Source organism: Gekko japonicus, unplaced genomic scaffold (assembly GCF_001447785.1).
Source record: "Gekko japonicus isolate JY-2015 unplaced genomic scaffold, Gekko_japonicus_V1.1 scaffold2075, whole genome shotgun sequence".
NCBI lineage: Eukaryota > Metazoa > Chordata > Lepidosauria > Squamata > Gekkonidae > Gekko > Gekko japonicus.
This window is the reverse complement of record NW_015174900.1, coordinates 252,704-270,872: the sequence shown is the minus strand read 5'-3', so window position 1 is coordinate 270,872 and position 18,169 is coordinate 252,704. Positions and strand designations below refer to the sequence as shown.

The window sequence follows — 18,169 nt, the reverse complement described above, 5'->3', positions numbered from 1 at the left end:
CAGGCGGGTGCCACTGAGAGACAGCTGATTCAACTGGGGATTTTCTACGGCAGGTTTTTTCCCCCCCTTTGGGGCCCCATTCAAGCCGTTGCCCGGGGCATGGGTGACGGAGAGGACAAAGGTGAGAAGTGGCCGTGTGTCCCTGGAGGAGGGACTGGAACTGGCCCAGAGGATGGAGGTGGCGGATCAAGAGAGAAGGCAAATGCAGCGGACTTTGGAGGATGTCATCCAGGCGATCCCACAGCTGGTAATCCAAGCCATCAGGGAGGAGAGGGAGGCCCGAGGAGACGAGACAGCAATGAACATCTTTAACAATACTGGGGCGTTTCATCTAAGCCTGTTGACCTTGGGAAGGAGAGGCTACACTACCTCATCCTTCAAGAATCTTAAGTAGCTGCAGGAAGTGGAGGGGGTTCATCTGGGTTAACAACATGGCATCCTCCTCTCAGGTTCCCAAGTTCAGTGGAGAGAATGACTTCAGGAGGTTACAAGAAGGAAACCAAACTACCTTTACAACTGAACTAATTTTTACTGGTCATGGACTGCCAATTTTAAAATACCCAAATTGTGTAATCCAGAAAAGATAGAATTCTGCTATATCTGCTACACCTGTGGGATGCAATAGTTACAGCGTTGAACCATGACAGCAGAAACACAGTTTGTTATCCTTACTCAACCATGAAGTTCACTGGATGACCCTGCTATTTGCTTATTTAGTCATTTTTAGGCTGCTTCCCTCCTGAGGGGGACCCAAAATGGCTTACAAAAAGGAAAAGGTTCCAAATTACCTTGGGCCAATCAGTGTCTGTCTGTGTGTGTTATGAAGATATAAATGGGGAACTGGAAACACGTATGCTGCTCTGAGCTCCTTGGACGAAGGGCGGGATTTAAAAAAATGTGCTAGACAGGAGCTCTTTGGGAAAGCCTGCACAGCTTAGTTTGACAGCAGCTGTGAAAAATCTATTTCTCTTCCAAGATATTGCAAAAGCGGCCACTGAAGGAGGGAGACTGTCTATATGGTATGGAGAGACTCCCCCTACAACATGAGAGCAGTTGTTCTGCAGTGCTGGAAATTACACAGAAGACTATGGCTTGCTTCCCAACTTCCACATTCTTTCCACATTTGAAGAAGTACTATGGCATTAGCCTTGAGAATCTCTCGTGTCATCTTTGCGTCAGCCATCATCATAAAACGATTAATTTAGATCTTTCTGATGCTATCTCTAGTGGTGGTAAGAGGCGCCACTAGAAAGGAAATTCAGTGAGTGTTCACAAGTCCATTGACACAAACAAAAGAACTGCTCGTAACTTATACGCCCACACTTTCACTCATCCGTTTTTGAACAGGATTAGCTATATATGGTGTGCAAGGAAGGACTTGGGGAGAGTCCAATAATACAGGGAAAGAAGAAAGAGGACCTTGGTGTTTCATTCCTTGTCTGAATAGATTGTGACCTGGTGCAGAAGTTATGCTACTCAACTATGGCTTGTACACAAGGAACGTTGTATAGGATGACACACTTCTTTTCCATCTTTGACTCAAACTGCCCCTTCCCTTTCATTTTCAGAACTAAATGTGGGTTCACTACTGTATCTGCACCAATGTTAGTACTTCTTTATTAGCTCAAACTACACTTTTGAAACCTAACCGTAGTTGCGAATGGTGGTTTAAGTGAACAATTATTAGTGTTAACAATCATGCAGATGGGACACTATATCACAGTTAAAGTGGAAGGGAAGAGAAAATCTGAATGATAAAGGGGATGAAGAAAGGAAAAGGATACGAATCCTCCCAATCTTCTCAACACAGCTAGAAGATCAGAAACACTATGAACCTGGATCCTATCTGCCATGAGCAGAACAGCTCTGTTGTAAGTGAACTTTCCTGCTTCACACTAAAGCCTGCTGTTCCCCTGAAACCATGCCCTCAGGAATCAGTGGACCCCTGGGAACAGTGTGGGGGCAAAGCGGGGGCTTGTTATGGGAGGAAGGAAATTGGTGAATATCCCTCTCACTTTTCATTCAACAGGACATGTGACTAGAAACCACTCCAATATTTGCACTAGGTCTGTTTGATTTTCATTATACTTTTGCACAAAAAGTCACAGATTTACTATTTAGGCAAAACACGACTGGAAAACCAGACTATTTTTCTAACTATCACAGAGTAAAGTGAGTGAAGCTTTAATGTACAAACAGCTAACATGTTATTCTTGTGAGAAGTGTGCCAAATCTAATAGGGATGGGCATGAACCAGCTGGCGAACTAAAGTTTGTCACAAATTTTGGCCAGTTCATGGCTCATGAAACGATGTTCGGGAACTGGAGAACTGCCACAAACTTTCATGAATTTTGATGCAGTTCATGGTGTTTCGTGAAGAGCAGCTGAGCCATGAGGAGCAGAAAGCAGGGGTTTCCAAATGGTTTAAATGGCTCTGAGCCATTCAGCTATTTGGAAACCTTTGCCTTCTGCTCTTGGCGAAAAGCCATGGGGAGCAGAAAGTGGGGTTTAAATGGCTCAGAGGGGTTTTGGCTCATAAACCAATACGAATCAGTTTGGTTCGCGAACCAGTGTATCAGTTTGTGGTTCAGCCATGAACCAAACCACAAAAATGTGGTTTGTACCCATCCCTAAAATCTAATATTTGACTGAGTCTATAATGTAAAATGAATAACAGCGGAACATAACCAAGTCTACTGCAGTATATTTTCTACATTGTTCAATTAATCCTGAAAATATCTAGCACTTTGTAGACAAGAGAGAGAGGGACCTGGTACCATTACATTCTTATTTTTGTAGGCAGGTTACTTCTGGAAGCATTTCAGATTTATTTATTTATTTAGTCTACGTACAGGTCTGTGCATTATAGTAGCCCAGGTTACTCACCTTGAAAGGAGGGCTGGAATCGCTGGGACGTGCAGAGAAATCAAATGAGATGACAAGGTCAACCCCTCTTTGTGGCCGCAAGATAAGTGGATAGGGCAGGTTGAATGTGAGCCCACTATCTACAACATGTATCTTCTTGCTCTGGACATCTAATGGCTCATATATCCTATCAAATTCATCAGGATCTAGCAAGAATAAGACAAACAAAACAAGTTGGAGAAGGAATACTTTGAAGGCAATCTCTCATTTACCAAAGCTACAAATAATAGAAAAGCTCATTTACAGGGGAATCCTAAGCAGAGTTACACCCTTCTATGCCCACTGACTTCAGTGGACTTAGAAGGTATAATTCTGTGTAGGACAACACTGTTTCTAATTTCAAGCACACAAACTGTTGTGCAACATTAGACAAAAATACAGCAAATGTGCATTTGCCATGATGAGACCAATGTCATTCCCATCCTATTTATTTATTTATTTGATTTATTTTATAACCCACTATTCTCCCCAGTGGGGATGCAAAGTAACGTACATCATTCTCCTCTCCTCCATTTTATCCTCACAACAATCATGTGAGGTAGGTTACACTGAGAATGTGTGACTGGCCCAAGGTCCCCTCATGAGTTTCCATGCCATAAGTGGGGATTTGAACTTGGGCCTTCCAAATCCTAGTCTGAAACTCTTAGCCCAGAGGTGCCAAACTCATTTGTTACAAGGGCTGGATCTGAGATAAATGTCGCTTTGTCGGGCCAGACCATGTGTGCCACAAAATGGAATGCCAGGTACCAGAGATATAAACTTTATAAAGAACACAGGCAAACCCAATTAACGATATTATTTTTTACCCAGAATACAAACAAAAGCAATTGATTCCTAGGAGTGAGAGCAATTGATTTATGGGGAAGCCCACAAAAGCCCCAGTAACTGTATTTAATCATATGCAAGACTAGGTTTTCCCCAAGGGATACCTAAAAGGGGGAGTACATTATATTTCCTTACGTACCCGGGCCTTATGTTTGACACCCCTCTCTTAACCACTACACCGCACTGACTCTCAACAGCTACATCCAGACACCACTGTACAATAACATTGGTATTATACCACACAAGAACAGTACGTAAGCGGATGCCACGAAAATATCTCTGCTTCGTTAACGTGCCCTTGCATATACAAAACAGCACTGAGTAGGAGCTAGAACACTGCTTTTAGACCACAGAGGCCAATGTTCCAATCCTTATTCTGCAGTCATAATCTATAGAGTTGTCAACCTCCAGGAGGGGCCTGGAGGTCCCCGACTATTACAATTAATCTCCAAGCAACAGAGATCAGTTCCCCTGGGGGAAAATGGCTGCCTTGGAGGTTGGCGTTTACAGCATTATACCCCACTAAAGTCTCTCTCCTCCCCAAACCCAGCCCCTTCCCAGGCTCTACCCCCAAAATCTCCAGGAATTTCCCCATCCAGAGCTAGCAACCCTAATATAATCTCTCAGCCTAATACAACTTTACAGGAGAAAGCAGGATATAAGCCCACTCTGGGCTCCCTGGAGGAAGGTTAGCATGCAAAGATGGTTGCTAAACTGGTAGTTTAAAACGTTTGGGAGGCCTGCATACATTTCAAGCAAATGCACCTTGGAGCACGAGAACAGAATAATGTCATTTTACTAATACTGATCAATGACTGCTTTCATCTCAAAACCAGCAAATATTATTTTACGCCTAACTCCTGTTTTGCAGCCCTGACCTGGATGGCCCCAGGCTAGCATGACCTCATCAGATCTTGGAAGCTAAGCAGGGACAGGCCTGGTTAGTACTTGGATGGGAGACCACCAAGGAAGTCAAAAGGTTGCTTTGCAGAGGCAGCCAACGGCAAACCACCTCTGTTTGTCTCTTGCCTCGAAGACCCTATTGGGGATCACTGTAAGTTGGCTGTGACTTGACAGCACTTTCCTCCTCCACCACCACCACCACTGTTCAGCATTCAAGTGCACAATAAAGCAAGGATAGGAGCGCTTTTTGACCCGTGTGATGAAACTTCCACAATGACTTCCTGTAAAGATGCTGGTAAACAAAAGAGGGAGGGAAGAATCTACACCTGTCTTTGACCAGTCATGTAAGCTGACCCCAGTCTGCTTCACTGCAAGAATCTCAGGGGTTCAGCCCAGTCCTTTGAATGAAGAACCAGCCCTGCATGCTGAGCAGAATGATCTGGCATGCTCTTGTTCAGAACATATGCTGGTGTGTGTGTGCTAACACCCCTAATAAGTCATTACAAATCAAGAGATAGCCCTGCATGCTGAGCAGAATGATCTGGCACGCTCTTGTTCAGCACATGTGCTGGTGTGTGTGTGCACTGCTAACACCCCTAATAAATCATTACAAATTAAGAGAAAAGTTTCCAGTTTATGGCGGCGCGCTGAGCAGTCGCACCTCCCGGACCTCCCGGGGGTGAAGCTGCGCTCTGACCGAAGGAGGGGGTGCGCAGGATCATCACCCCCCCCCAGAGACCCGGCTGAAGGGGCTCTGGCCATGGGACTCTTGAGGGGTTGCCTCTTCACCGGCGCGATGCCGGGGGATTGAGGCGCCTCTTCGTCCCGAAGGTTCTTCGTGCTATGAGACCGAATGGAACCAAGCGACGCTGACCGGGGCAAGCGCAGGAGGTCGAGTGAAAGAAACGGAGCTTAAACGAGGTCTGAGGACCTACTATGAACGTGAGTTCAATCTAAGCATTGAAATAAAAGGAAAAGAAAGCTCCCCAAACCCCCCACGGAACAGAAAGTGAGGCGAGCGGTGTAGGGACGCCTCCCAAACTCACATACTTAAAAGCAAATTGGAGGGGGGGAGCAGAAGAAAAAGTGAATAAAACTGTTAAGAAAGACTTACCAAGGCGAGTTTGAGCGTACAAGCACATATTCAGAGAATTTTAAAATATTGGTTAAAGTAAACAATCCACAAAGATGGCGGGGAAGAGGACGGAGAAAGAGAAACTTTTAATAGCGAAAGGGACTGAGAGCCTAAGACCAGAAGCAACCAGCAAGCTGGCAAAGACATTGGTGGAATCTATGCGCCCTCTGCTGGACCAGATGAATAATCTCAAGCAGCAGCTGTCAACAATGAATCAATGTATCATTACCCAGCAAACACAGTTGAGTGAGACACTTAAAATGATGACTCAAACAGTTGAAAGAAGTGGATGCCACTGCACAAAAGGTGAAGAAGAAAGTACAAAAGATGGAAAAGAAGCAAATCTCCATGGAAGATCAGCGGTTACAACTACAAATGGAAAAAGCTAATTTGATTCTTCGCTTTCAGGGCCTTCCAGAGACTAAAGGAGAGAATCTGAAGGAGAAGATGAGTGAATTATTGGCCCCAATGACAGAGATGAAGGCAGAATCTTTGCTGAGCGATATGGATGTGGCCTACAGGTCATATTCAGGATATATAAAGAAAAACAATCTGCCTGGGGAAATAGTGATAAGATTCTCGAAGAGATGTGTGAGGGATACAATCTTGAAAGCGGCATCTGGAGCTCCTTTGAAAGTTGGAGATAATGCTATCAGAATCCTAAAAGACATTCCATTTGAAATAAGACAAAGGAGAAACATTCGAGGTTTGGGGGGGGGAAGGGTTATAAAATTATGAATGGCCTGGATAAGTGGTTTTTAAAATTCTGTTTCATACCACTTGAAGCCAGCATCCATATAATTTTTTACAGCACTGTTCCCCCAAGAAGTTTGGAATGGTGGACATATTTTTCCTGTCCTCCATTTTACCCTCACAGAGACAGGTTAGGCTGGCAGAAAGTGACTGGCCAAATGTCACCCAGTGGGCTTCAGGGCTGAGTGGGATTTGAACCTAAGATTCCCCAGTCCTTGACCACTATTCTAACCACTACAATGCACTGGGTCACCCAATGAAACCGACTGGCAGCACCGCTCAGGGCAGACAAAGCAAATTACTTCTTTATACAAATGTATTTATATAGCCTGCCTTTCTTCCCAATGGGGACCCAAAGCAGCTTACGTTGCTCCCCTTGCCCGCATTTTATCCTCACCATCCGGTCCAGGGTCACTCATCAAGCCTACAGGGCAGCAAGTAGGGATCCAAACCTGAGTGTCCCAGATCCTAGTCTGACAGTCTAACCACTCTACCATACTGGTTTCTGAAGCTCACTGGCATGAGATGTAGTGCTGGTCAAACATTTACATGTCTTTTAAAGGGGGCTAAATCCACAAAAGAAAGTTGTATCAATGTTTGTTAGCCATTAAAACAACATGGAGTCTCCGGAGGTGGTAGGCCTCTGGTTAACAAAGGGCAAGTATAATACAGAAAGGTTGGCTGCCGCTTTTATGTGCGATTGTGGTATTCCCAGAGCTATCCCGTTGGCACAGCCAGTTCAAGGAAAATTGTACCAGCCATTATCACCTGGACCAGTAGAGTCACTAGCCAGGTCCAAGAGGTGACCTCCTGTGCCACTGATGGCTGGGAACCAACCAAATCCCTGCACCCTCCTCAATGTGCCACACAACCAGCTAGCGTGAAGGGATAATCGGAGACACGTTTCATATGTGGAACTGAGCTGTGTCAAATGTTGTGATGTGCAGCGGCTGGAGTGTTAAGTGACAGAGTAAATAATGTTTTGAGAACTTCCTAAGTCAAAGGACGACAAAAAATGTTTGGGGCCCCAGTGAAATAGAATATAAGGGGGAACAGGCAAAGAGACTTTCACATCCCCTTATGTGACCTCAATTCATGTTGTCTGAGGGCCAACCTAGACACAACAGTGTCCTCCTGTCCACCATGGAGATGCTGCCACTTTAAAATAATTTTTAAAAGAATTTTATTAATTTATATAAAGAAGAGGGGGAAGGGGAAAAGAGGGAGAGAAAGAAAAGTATAAAAATATACAAAATTCTAATTTTTAAAAGCTGTGAGGGCCCAATACTGGCCCTGAGGTCAGTTTAAGCATGTGCATACACATTGTTGGAATGGAGTCCATTAAGAAGAACTGAACTTGAGGTATTGAGATGAGACATGAAAATTCAGTTTGTGGTGTTCAACTTGAATGCCCACTCATACTAGAAAGTCATGGTTCAGTGTTGTGTTCATCTAGCGGTATATCTGCATGTGTGAACATAAGAACATAAGAGATGCCAATGTTGGATCAGGCCAAAGGCCCATGCAGTCCAACACTCTGTATCACACAGTGGCCAGAAATACCAGTGCCATCAGGAGGTCCAGCAGTGGGGCCAGGACATTAGAAGCCCTCCCACTGTTGACCCCCCCCAAGCACCAACTAATGGTGAACTAATGAACTAATGATGGGTGAACTTACCACATCTTAAAATGTAACTGGTTTGCCAATTACAAGATGCATCTGTGGATGCCCTGACTTGCATGGCCCAGGCAAGCCGGATCTTGTCAGAACTCGGAAACTAAGCAGCATTCAGCCATTGTTAGTACTTGGATGGGAAACCACCAAGGAAATCCAGGGTTGCAAAACAGAGGCAAGCAATGGCAAACCACCTCTGTTCATCTCTTGCCCTGAAAACCTCATGGGATTGCCATAAGTCTGCTGTGACTGGACATCACTTTACACACACACACACACACATTTGTGGATACTTTAAAAACCTGTTTATCAAATGCTCTCAAATAGTTCACTTGGGTATCTTTTCTTTATCCCTTAATGTAAAAATCCCCTCCGGTGGGCCAAAAAACAAAAACAAATTAAGAGAAGACGGAGAGATTGGATTTATACCCCACCCTTCACTACCCGAAGGTGTTTCAAAGTGGCTTACAAACTCCTTTTCCTTCCCCTCCTCACAACAGACACCCTCTGAGGTAGGTGGGGCTGAGAGATCTCTTTTGAGAGCTGCCCTTGAGAGAAGAGCACTGAAAGAAGTTGTGACTGACCCAAGGTCACACCAGCAGCTGCATGTGGAGGCGTGGGGAATCAAACCCAGTTCTCCCAGATTAGAGTCAGTGCTCCTAACAACTACACCAAACTGACTCTTGTCAGTCATTACAAATTAATACGTACAGAAAAACATGACTATTTATTTATATTGCCATTCCACCACATGACAAAGTCTTGGCCATGCTCTGACACAGTTAAGCACACTTAAGGCCACTGATTGCAATGGGCTTGTGCACATAACTCCGTGTTGGACTGAAGCCTCATTGTATGCAAAAGTATTTCACTATGCTATCCATTCTACTAATAAACCTGCTTAAAGAGACCATTGTTGTTCCCATTTTGCAGAGACCAAGACACTAGATTCCACAGATCCAGCCAGTAAATCAATAAAGAATTGGACCAAGCCCTATACTCTTTCTGGTGAATCACACAGATAGCTGCTCTGGTGCATGTTGTTTATTTTAAACTTGCTTAAGAGGCATTTGAATGACAAAACTTTGACATTTCAGAGTTAACTCATGTCCACAGCACATTTTAGACAAAAGAGTGTTGAAAAATTGAAAATGGAAATGGTCAAAAATTACTTCAGGTAGCTGTGGTAGCGGACTTTATTTTTAGCTGTTTGCTATGACAAATACACACACACACACACATACATATTTGTGGATATTTTTTAAAAAATGTTTATCAAATGCTCTCAAATAGTTCACTTTTTCTGAAATATGCATTCTCAGCATTGCTATGTGGGGACTTTAATGCGAGACACAAAAGGAAAGAAGCTCATTGCAAACACTACAAATTTTTCTTTAAAAATCACTAAATCTGCATTTTGTTTTTATTCTTGACTTGGATGGGTTTTTAAATTGATTTGTTTGTTGTTGCTCAGTAGGAAAGTATTTCCCCATCCCACAAACAGTTCTCAGAGTGGAAGACCAATGCTTCTTAATCTTCTTCATGCAGGTTGCACTTACTTAACAAAGCATACCCTACACCTGAACATAGCCTAACTCAAACAGGACACAGTATCTTATTCCAAGACACTGAAAGGCTGGACAACACATCCAATCACCATGTCAGATTACATAGGGAAGCTGTTGAAATTCATTAACATAAACACAATTTCAACAGGAAAGAAGACAGTTTTGAAATAAATAGGGCATGGTTTCCCATCCTGAAAAACTCAAAATGCTCTACATCTTACATCAGCCCTACAGATAAGACTAGAATTTCAACAGCCAATCCATGTGCAAAAGAACCTCCTCAGGAAAGCTCCTCCATTAGCATGTCACAGCCTGGGAAACTTCTACAAGATAATGACTCAGCCCTACCCCACCTTCCTGAGTAGATATAAATCACCTGCCTACCATTTTTATTCTCACACTGACACAGAGAGTACTCCATTTTTCTGTGTTATACCTCTGAGGATGCCAGTCACAGCTGCTGGCGAAGCATCAGGTACTACAGTGCCAAGACCACGGCCATACAGCCCAGAAAATCTACAACAACTAAAAACCAAGGCCTTTTACGCATGGGTGTTTTCCCTTGCTTTCACTATGCGTGTCTGTCGGGTTTTCTTTTTCATTATGCATTGATTTTCCTCTCTTCAGCACTCAGCTTGCTTTCTGGTCACTGTTTCCCTGAGTTTCTGAGAGTGCTTTTGTGCCAATTTCCCCCTTGTTTCACTTCAAAGCCAAAGGTAATTCAAAAGCATAAAGATTCCCTCAGATTTTCCCCCACACTCTTTTGCCGCCCCTCGAAGGTCACTCCCCCACCCACCCACATCGAGGTCATTCCACTCACTCTGCACCTTCCGCCGTCCTCCCCCCTTCATTCGTGTACAAGCTCCCTTTCCCCTTTGTTTTTAAATTTTTAATTTTTTGACAAGCAGCATGAGTCTAGTGATATCATACTATTGCTAGTCTCAGATCACTGAATTTAAAAAAAATAAACCAAAGAGGGGAGGTTTAAAAGGAGCTGCATGAGGTTTAGTTCCCTGCTGGTATTGACTTGAAATGGGGATCAGAGAGGACACAAACGGCAGTATCCCCAGGGGAAAAAAAAGGATTTCAGTGCTGCATGCAAATAAAATATACAAGAGATCATAAGTGTAGAATGAAATTGACATGAGATGTAAACAGAGAGAGAAAGAGAGAGAGAGAGAGAGAGACTGGGATGGGAAGCCTAAAGGTTTAATGCTTTAGTGAACAAAAGTTGGGGGGCAGAACCATTTCCGCAGTCTCCAAAAGCCTAACATTAAATGGCAGCTGAGCCACATGGACCTTTTGTGAACTGCCAAACTTAAGAATCGCTTGGGATTGATCCATCTGGAGGACAGAGTGCAATCTGTATAGGACAGGCTTTTAAAAACTGCCAAGATCACAACCAGTGTGCATGATCAAATTAGAGAATCACAAAGAGAAAACAACAAAAATTTGCAAGTAAGAGCAGGAAATTAGCATTACTATGCTGCTGCGCTAGAGCAGTGCTGAAAATACCCCCCCCCCTTTTCAATTTACTGGTACAAGACTAAAAAAGCTCTCCAGAGCTTCTGCCAGAGGACTCTTCCCCCATACAAATTGCAGCTCTGTGCAAAGCATGGTGGAGTTGCAGCTGACTTTGCACAAGCACACACATGCACACATACTGCCAATGTTCAAGCTTGCAATGGGTTCTACCATGCATTCGGTAAACTCAACATGTTTCCCCATATTATGTGACACCTTCCCATTTTTCACAGTGACTGAACACAGCAGAGAATCCCCTAGTGCTCTGCAATATGGGGAACTGGGCTTGGCAGCTGCCTGTCAGTTTCAAAAAAAAAGTCTTGTCAATTTCAACATCGGTTTTCCCATTTGCCTGCATTCCTTTGTGTTCCTTTTCATTCAACAAACTAATGCTAAAATGCATGTGCAAAACCTGAACCATGAGGATATAAATGGAAGGCACCTGATGGACACTACTGCGCAGTTGTGATAAGGCAATTGTGTAAATTTTGTTTTAAGCCCTGGACACCCCTAAGTCACAAGTGATGTTCCACCCTGATTTAGAAAAGCTCATTTACAAAATTGTAGCTGCAGAACAAATGCACTGGAGGAAAAAGAACGGTGTATGTAAGGTGGGCACAGAATCTGAAGTCAAGCTTAAAGGCTTAACTGCTCTGAAAATCTGCAGTAAGGAGGAGGAGGAGGAGATTGGATTTATACCCCGCCCTTCACTTGGAGTCTCAGAGCGGCTTACAAACTCCTTTCCCTTCCCCCTCCCCACAACAGACACCCTGTGAGGTGGGTGGGGCTGAGAGAACTCTGACACAAAGTGCTCTTTTTCAAGGACAGCTGTGCCAAAGCTTGTGACTGACCCAAGGTCACTTCAGCAGCTGCAAGTGGAGGAGTGGGGAATCAAACCCGGTTCTCCCAGATTAGAGGCCGCGCCCTTAACCACTACACCAAACTGGCTCTGTGTGTGTAATGGGCCCAACTGTGCAGAGGCAAAAGAAGCATGCAAGTCTAAATTTTTTTAATTATATGTCAATAAGGCAAGGAAGATCAACTCTGTAAGGGAAATTTTTATTACAGCCCATTACGTTCAAACTGAACCTTAGAAACAGTCAAACGAATCCCACTGGAAGTATGTGTGCTTCGATTTCCAGCCTCCACTAACAAACTACTGCTCTAAACTTGAAGAGAATTGAAATAAGGCCTAGCCATAGGCTGATGGACTGGCACCCAACTACCAGTGAGTCACCCAAAACAAAGCCTCCTTATATGACATCATGCAAAAGCAGTGAAGTAAGGTTTTTGCAATGACTAAGTTCAAACCGACAGTTGCCATTCAATCTCTTTTTCCCCCACTGATACATTCTTCTGATTTAGATGCCCACTTCCATGTTCTCTGTAAATATTAGTAGTCAATAGCTGTAAACACCTGTGAACTAATTAAAAAAATATTTAGCAGGACACAGATGGAAATGATGACATGGCCACTTAGAAGAGTGATTTGTGTTAACAAATACTCTTCTCAAAGCTCCGGTGTTATCTGAGCTTTTAAACATTTAGGGACAATTTACAATCCCATGATGACAAACAGTTCCCATCTTTCCTAATGACATTTGTTTAAACAGATTGGGGGGGGGGGATATTGGTTATTACGGGGGAACTCTGGAAGTGCCAGGGTTAATTAAGATCTATTCCCTCTTGCAGACCTTCCCAGAACTGAAGATGCCTCGAGTGCCAACTGAATAAACAGTCAGATGCTGATGATGAATGCCAGGGAAGAATTATGCCACCCAAGAGTCAATCCTCGATGAGGGAGCCATTCCACTGTGTATTATCAAGACCAGACTGGCTGAGGGAGGGAGGGTGATTCGTTTTATTGTCTCATTTTATTTTTCGCTATTTGGAAATATTTTCCTAAATGCTAGTCACCTTAAGCAAAGAAAGGTGAGAGGCAAATGCATTAAATAGATAAACAGGCATACTTTGTTGATTTTTAATTTGATTGCAGTCCCTACATTGGCATTAACACTGGTTTTCTGGTTTCATATCTTAATTGCCTAACTAGTCTTCATTTTATTAATGGTGATGTATTTTATTTTATTTTTAATTTTAAATAAAAATTGCATTCAGTTAAGAGAAGGATGGGATGCAGAGTCTTTTTTACAAGTTCATCTTTGGTAGTTGATGCGTTTTCATGCCGCTACTGTGCTGAAGTGTTTTTTGTTTTATTGCAGGTTTTGTGATTTGAACTCAGATCATCTCATACAAACATACACACCCAATACAAGACTCAAGAGCTGGTTCAAAGCATTTTGTCACCCCAAGCAAATTACACAACCTGCTTTCTCTCACACTGCTTGCTGGCTGGGTCCAAGCTGAGCCCCACAGCAACACCATAAGAGCTAACCACAGACCCAAGCAGTGGGGACATGGGTTCAGGAAGCGCCCATTACCTCTCATACCACCAATGTCCAAGAGCAAACCAAAGCTCGATAGCAGATAGCAGATCACTGCCCTCCTCAATGCTGCAGAGAACTGGACCTGTAAGAAACCTATTCCTAGCAAAGCAAGCCACTTTTTAAAAGTAAATCCCTTCTGGTACAGGAACCTGGTAGTAGGCATTGTAGTCAAGCCACGGTTGTGTCCTTATGCATTTTAGAAGGAAAATGCATGAAGTTCAAATACAAATACGCATGCATGGGACTGCGTTTCACAGGTTCTTGGCATGAGAACAGCTGAATGAAGATTTGTCTGTGCACTGACCTGCCACAGCAGTATCCATTTCATCGTCCTCTACAGATTCTTGAGTATTGAAGTTAGTCAGAGGGGAAAATGGATAGCATGTGTTCAGATTCAGGCCCAGCATGAAATTGTGGACTTTGCCTGCCCGTCCTTCTCTGGTGTTGAAAAGGGCGCTGTCACCCACAAGGGCCATAAACATTCTCTGGACCCAGCTTTCCTGGCTGCTCTGTTGATGCTCCTTTTCAGCGTCAGGGTTTTCTGAGCCTGTAGGAAGAGGAGAGGTGGGACAGTGATGGTCAGTACACAGAAAATGGCAAAGTCGCTTTTCTTGAGACAATGTTTTTATATATCAGAAACTGTCACAGAGTTGGGGGAGGAGAGAAAACTGGCCAAACTTGTGCTCTAAACGGGCCTCCCTGGGTGCATCCACCCTTTTGGGAGTTCAAGTGTATATTTAGCCTCGAAAACCGTGATTCTGTTTGGGGGAGGAAATAGCTGAGAAATGATTCAAATAAGAAAAATAGCTGGAAGGGAAAGGGTTGAGTATCTTAACAAAAAATATGCATTTATATTTAACTTGTTGCTTGTCATGGGGCGAAAGGCAGTTTACACACCAGAAAATCTCATCTAGATGTACCTTCCATGCATTACAATGTCAGGACCATTTTTTTGTGAAAAGGACAGAAGTTTTTGGGGTTTTTAAAATCCCCCTTCATTAGACTGGGGCTGAGATTACAAAGGCCAAAGGGAAAACTTGCCATGGGAATGGGGCAAATCCAATTGTCTGAGCTGTGTTAGGTGACTGTGCTCAACCTCTTAAGAGCTTCTCAAGTCATACTCAGCTCTACACATTCACAACCAGGGATAAGCAACATTTGAGAGTACAAAATAATTTCAAATGCATCACAGATGGTCAGGCCCCTACAATTAATAACTGAAAGTTTTAGCTGATGTCTACTGACTAAGCTTTTGAATGCCTACAGACAATAATTAATGTTGTTTTAAAGAAAAAACTAAATAAAACCTTTAAGGACTGTGACCTATGAAGGAAAAAGTTGATTTTACTAATCACTATGGAATTTAAAGTGGAAATGGGCAGACAAACATAATGTTGGACATTTCCATCTCCCATTCCCCCTGTGATTCATGCTCAAGGAAAACTAGAAGCTATCTGGCCTGATGAGAGCTATATTTATGATCTGAGCTGCACCCATTCTCTTCACTCTATCAACGTACAGGAAGTAAAACATTCCATGACAATGGGCAGCACAAGAAACTGAAGCTGGTGTGCCTACATTGGATAAACAGAAGGGAAAACTGTTTAGGCAAGAGGAAACCTTATCTGTCAAGTCTTTTATGTTTTTAAATCCCTATTTTAAATTGAGAGCAGCCTGTTAAAATCTCAAGTCACTTCTGAAGGTCTAAAGGACTCACTAGTCTCAGATTCATTTAGTTCTGCTGAACAGGTCAGTAGATAACTGGCCCTTCGATTATAAAGCAAGCTCTTAGAGTTCCCAATCCAGATGTTTTGGGGCTGATATGAAGTCAGAACATGAAAATATGAAGAACAGAAGCTGACCTACAATTTCAGCAACTAGTCAATCAGGCACCTTCCCTCATATTTAAAAAGTACCCTGCCAGTTTTTCTCCAAAGTGGATCAAAACTATTATACTTTGATAGAGAACCGTTTTATATGCTCCAGCAAAATGTGAGTCCAGTAGCACTGTAAAGACCAACTAGATTTCTGTGGTATAGATTTTCAAGAGTCAAAGCTCCCTTCCATAGATCTGATGGAGGGAGCTTTGATTGTTAAAACCTTACAAACCAGAAATCATGTTGGTCTTAAAGGTGGTGCTACTGGGCTTGAATCCTGTTCCACTGAAGACCAACATGGCCACCCACTCAAAGTTTGTATGCTGAAGTTTATCATAAGTGCATACACACAAAGGCCAGTCAAGAACATAAGAACATAAGAGACGCCAATGTTGGATCAGGCCAAAGGCCCATCCAGTCCAACACTCTGTATCACACAGTGGCCAGAAATACCAGTGCCATCAGGAGGTCCACCAGTGGGGTCAGGACATTAGAACCCCTCCCACTGTTGACCCTCCCCAAGCACCAAGAAGACAGAGCATCACTTGCCCCAGAGTCCCTATCTATACCTTGTGGCTAACAGCCACTGATGGACCTCTGCTCCATATGCTTATCTAATTCCCTTTTGATATTAGATAAGCATATGGAGCAGAGGGTCCATCAAGGAACAAGCCTCTCCCTGTACTTTAACTTATTCAATCCCTTTCTCATTTACATTGGTTAGTAGATTGGTTTTACTGGATGTAAAAAGGCACACTTTTACAAGGCTGGATGAGAATGGAGACAGCCAAAACTACAAGCATTTCGAAGGAGGCACTAACAACTTCATAACTGACTAGTTGTAAAGGCAGCCTGGGTTAGTTTGCATGATTTTATGCCAAAGGACATTCCCTATCCATTAAAAAAAAAACAGATCAGAACTTTAAAAGCCAGAAGATCAATGAAAAAGAATTCTGAGAAAAATTATCTTGAGAAGTTAATATTTTATGTAGTTTTTTTAATGGCCAACTGATATAGATTCCTTTTGCTCCTCCCATTTCCATGTTTAAAATATCCAGGCTTCTCAAAACCAAGCAAAAGGAGGGGAGGAAACTTAGTATGGATTGTTCTCAAGGTAATTGAGTTTAGCAGAAAAAAAAATCCTGGGAGCTGAAAAAAAGATTATTCTTATCTCAAGTATAAAGTACAAAACAGCCTAACTCGATTCTCAGCTTTTGGACTTTCCAGCCTTAACCCAAATAATGTGATAGTTTAGGGTTTCGTATGATCCCAGGGTGTTTGCAATCCCCTTTCATGAGAATACTCGGCAGAAGAGACATGACAAAGAGATAGGTTGTTACTACAGTTCCATCCCAGAATATTTAAATGCTCTATTACTGCAAGACATATGACCTCAAAAGCAGAAGTTACAAAGGAGTTAGCTTACAAAGCCTCCCATCCTAGGCTCTTCACATTTGTGCCCTTTCTGTATCTGCCTCCCAGAACCAAGTCAAGCCAGGTTTTCTATGACCTCAGGTGTCTAGTTACTGCCATAAAGTCACTGTCCAAGGGCAAACTCCCATGTTGCCATGGTAACGTATTATAGCATCATTACCTGTGAGCATCACATGGGCCCTAGATACACCATTAGTGACGGAACCAATACAACATGGGCCAACAACATAAGAGGAAGTAGGTTTCATACTTCTCTTGCAAGAAGGAAGCCAAACAATGTTGCTGCAGAAGCCAAGCCACTGAAGTAGCATAAAGCCAGGTGCAAAGCATTTGCAGAGAAAAGAGCTGACATCCCACATCTGCATCACCCCTCCACAGGGTTAATACACTATATACATAGTCTACTGATTCATACTGATTGGTAAAGGACACAGGGGCTTGGTTCCTCCCCCTCCCAAGCCAAAACTGGCAATATTGTAAATACTTCAAATAAAGTCTTAAGCTTCCTGCTCACACTAAAACAATCTCAGCTTGACTCCACATTTCCAGCCGAGTCAAAGCTCGTATTACATTATTAAGGATTCATGCTTCTAGGCAATTTCAAATTTTAAATCTCTCTTAAAGTGTGCATTGGTCAAAAATACCTGGTTATTGACATAAAGGGAGTTTGTTTATTTGTTTCATGTTAAATTTCTATAGAATCTCTGTGGATATCAGAACTAATGACCTATTTTCTCATCAAAACTGCTATAAGGGCATCATAGAACTTGCTACATCATAAAAACTTGATGAAAAAAGAGAATATCGTAGCTTTTAAGTTCAATCGCTTTTTTAAAAAGGCACAAATTAATTGGGAGAGCTATGCCTTTGGGAAAATAAACAGGAAAATTCCTTCAAGATATATTTGACGACTTCCGGTTTGTGGATCAGCAATGGTGGTCGTTCTCCCCGGACCTTGGGGGAGCGACTCGCACACCAGCGGTATGGAGGGATGCTACCTCAAGTAGCACTCACACGGAGCCTTTGTGATAGGCTCCAGGCCATAGGGCTTTTGAGGGGCAGCCTCTTCAATGGCTAAATGCCGGAGAATTGAGGCTCCCCTC

At 43.0% G+C, this 18,169-nt stretch overlaps 1 protein-coding gene across 1 annotated transcript in view; it reads right to left on the bottom strand.

The window, feature by feature from the left end:
- The window catches only part of PLA2G4A (phospholipase A2 group IVA), a 130,771-nt gene that overhangs the window by 12,213 nt on the left and 100,389 nt on the right, over positions 1 to 18,169 (bottom strand). Inside the window, exons 14-15 of the mRNA XM_015424990.1 lie at positions 14,060 to 14,360; positions 2,887 to 3,071 (exon numbers count right to left, since the gene is read on the bottom strand). Coding sequence (XP_015280476.1) covers positions 2,887 to 3,071; positions 14,060 to 14,360 — 486 coding nt within the window. The remainder of the gene's footprint in view (positions 1 to 2,886; positions 3,072 to 14,059; positions 14,361 to 18,169) is intronic.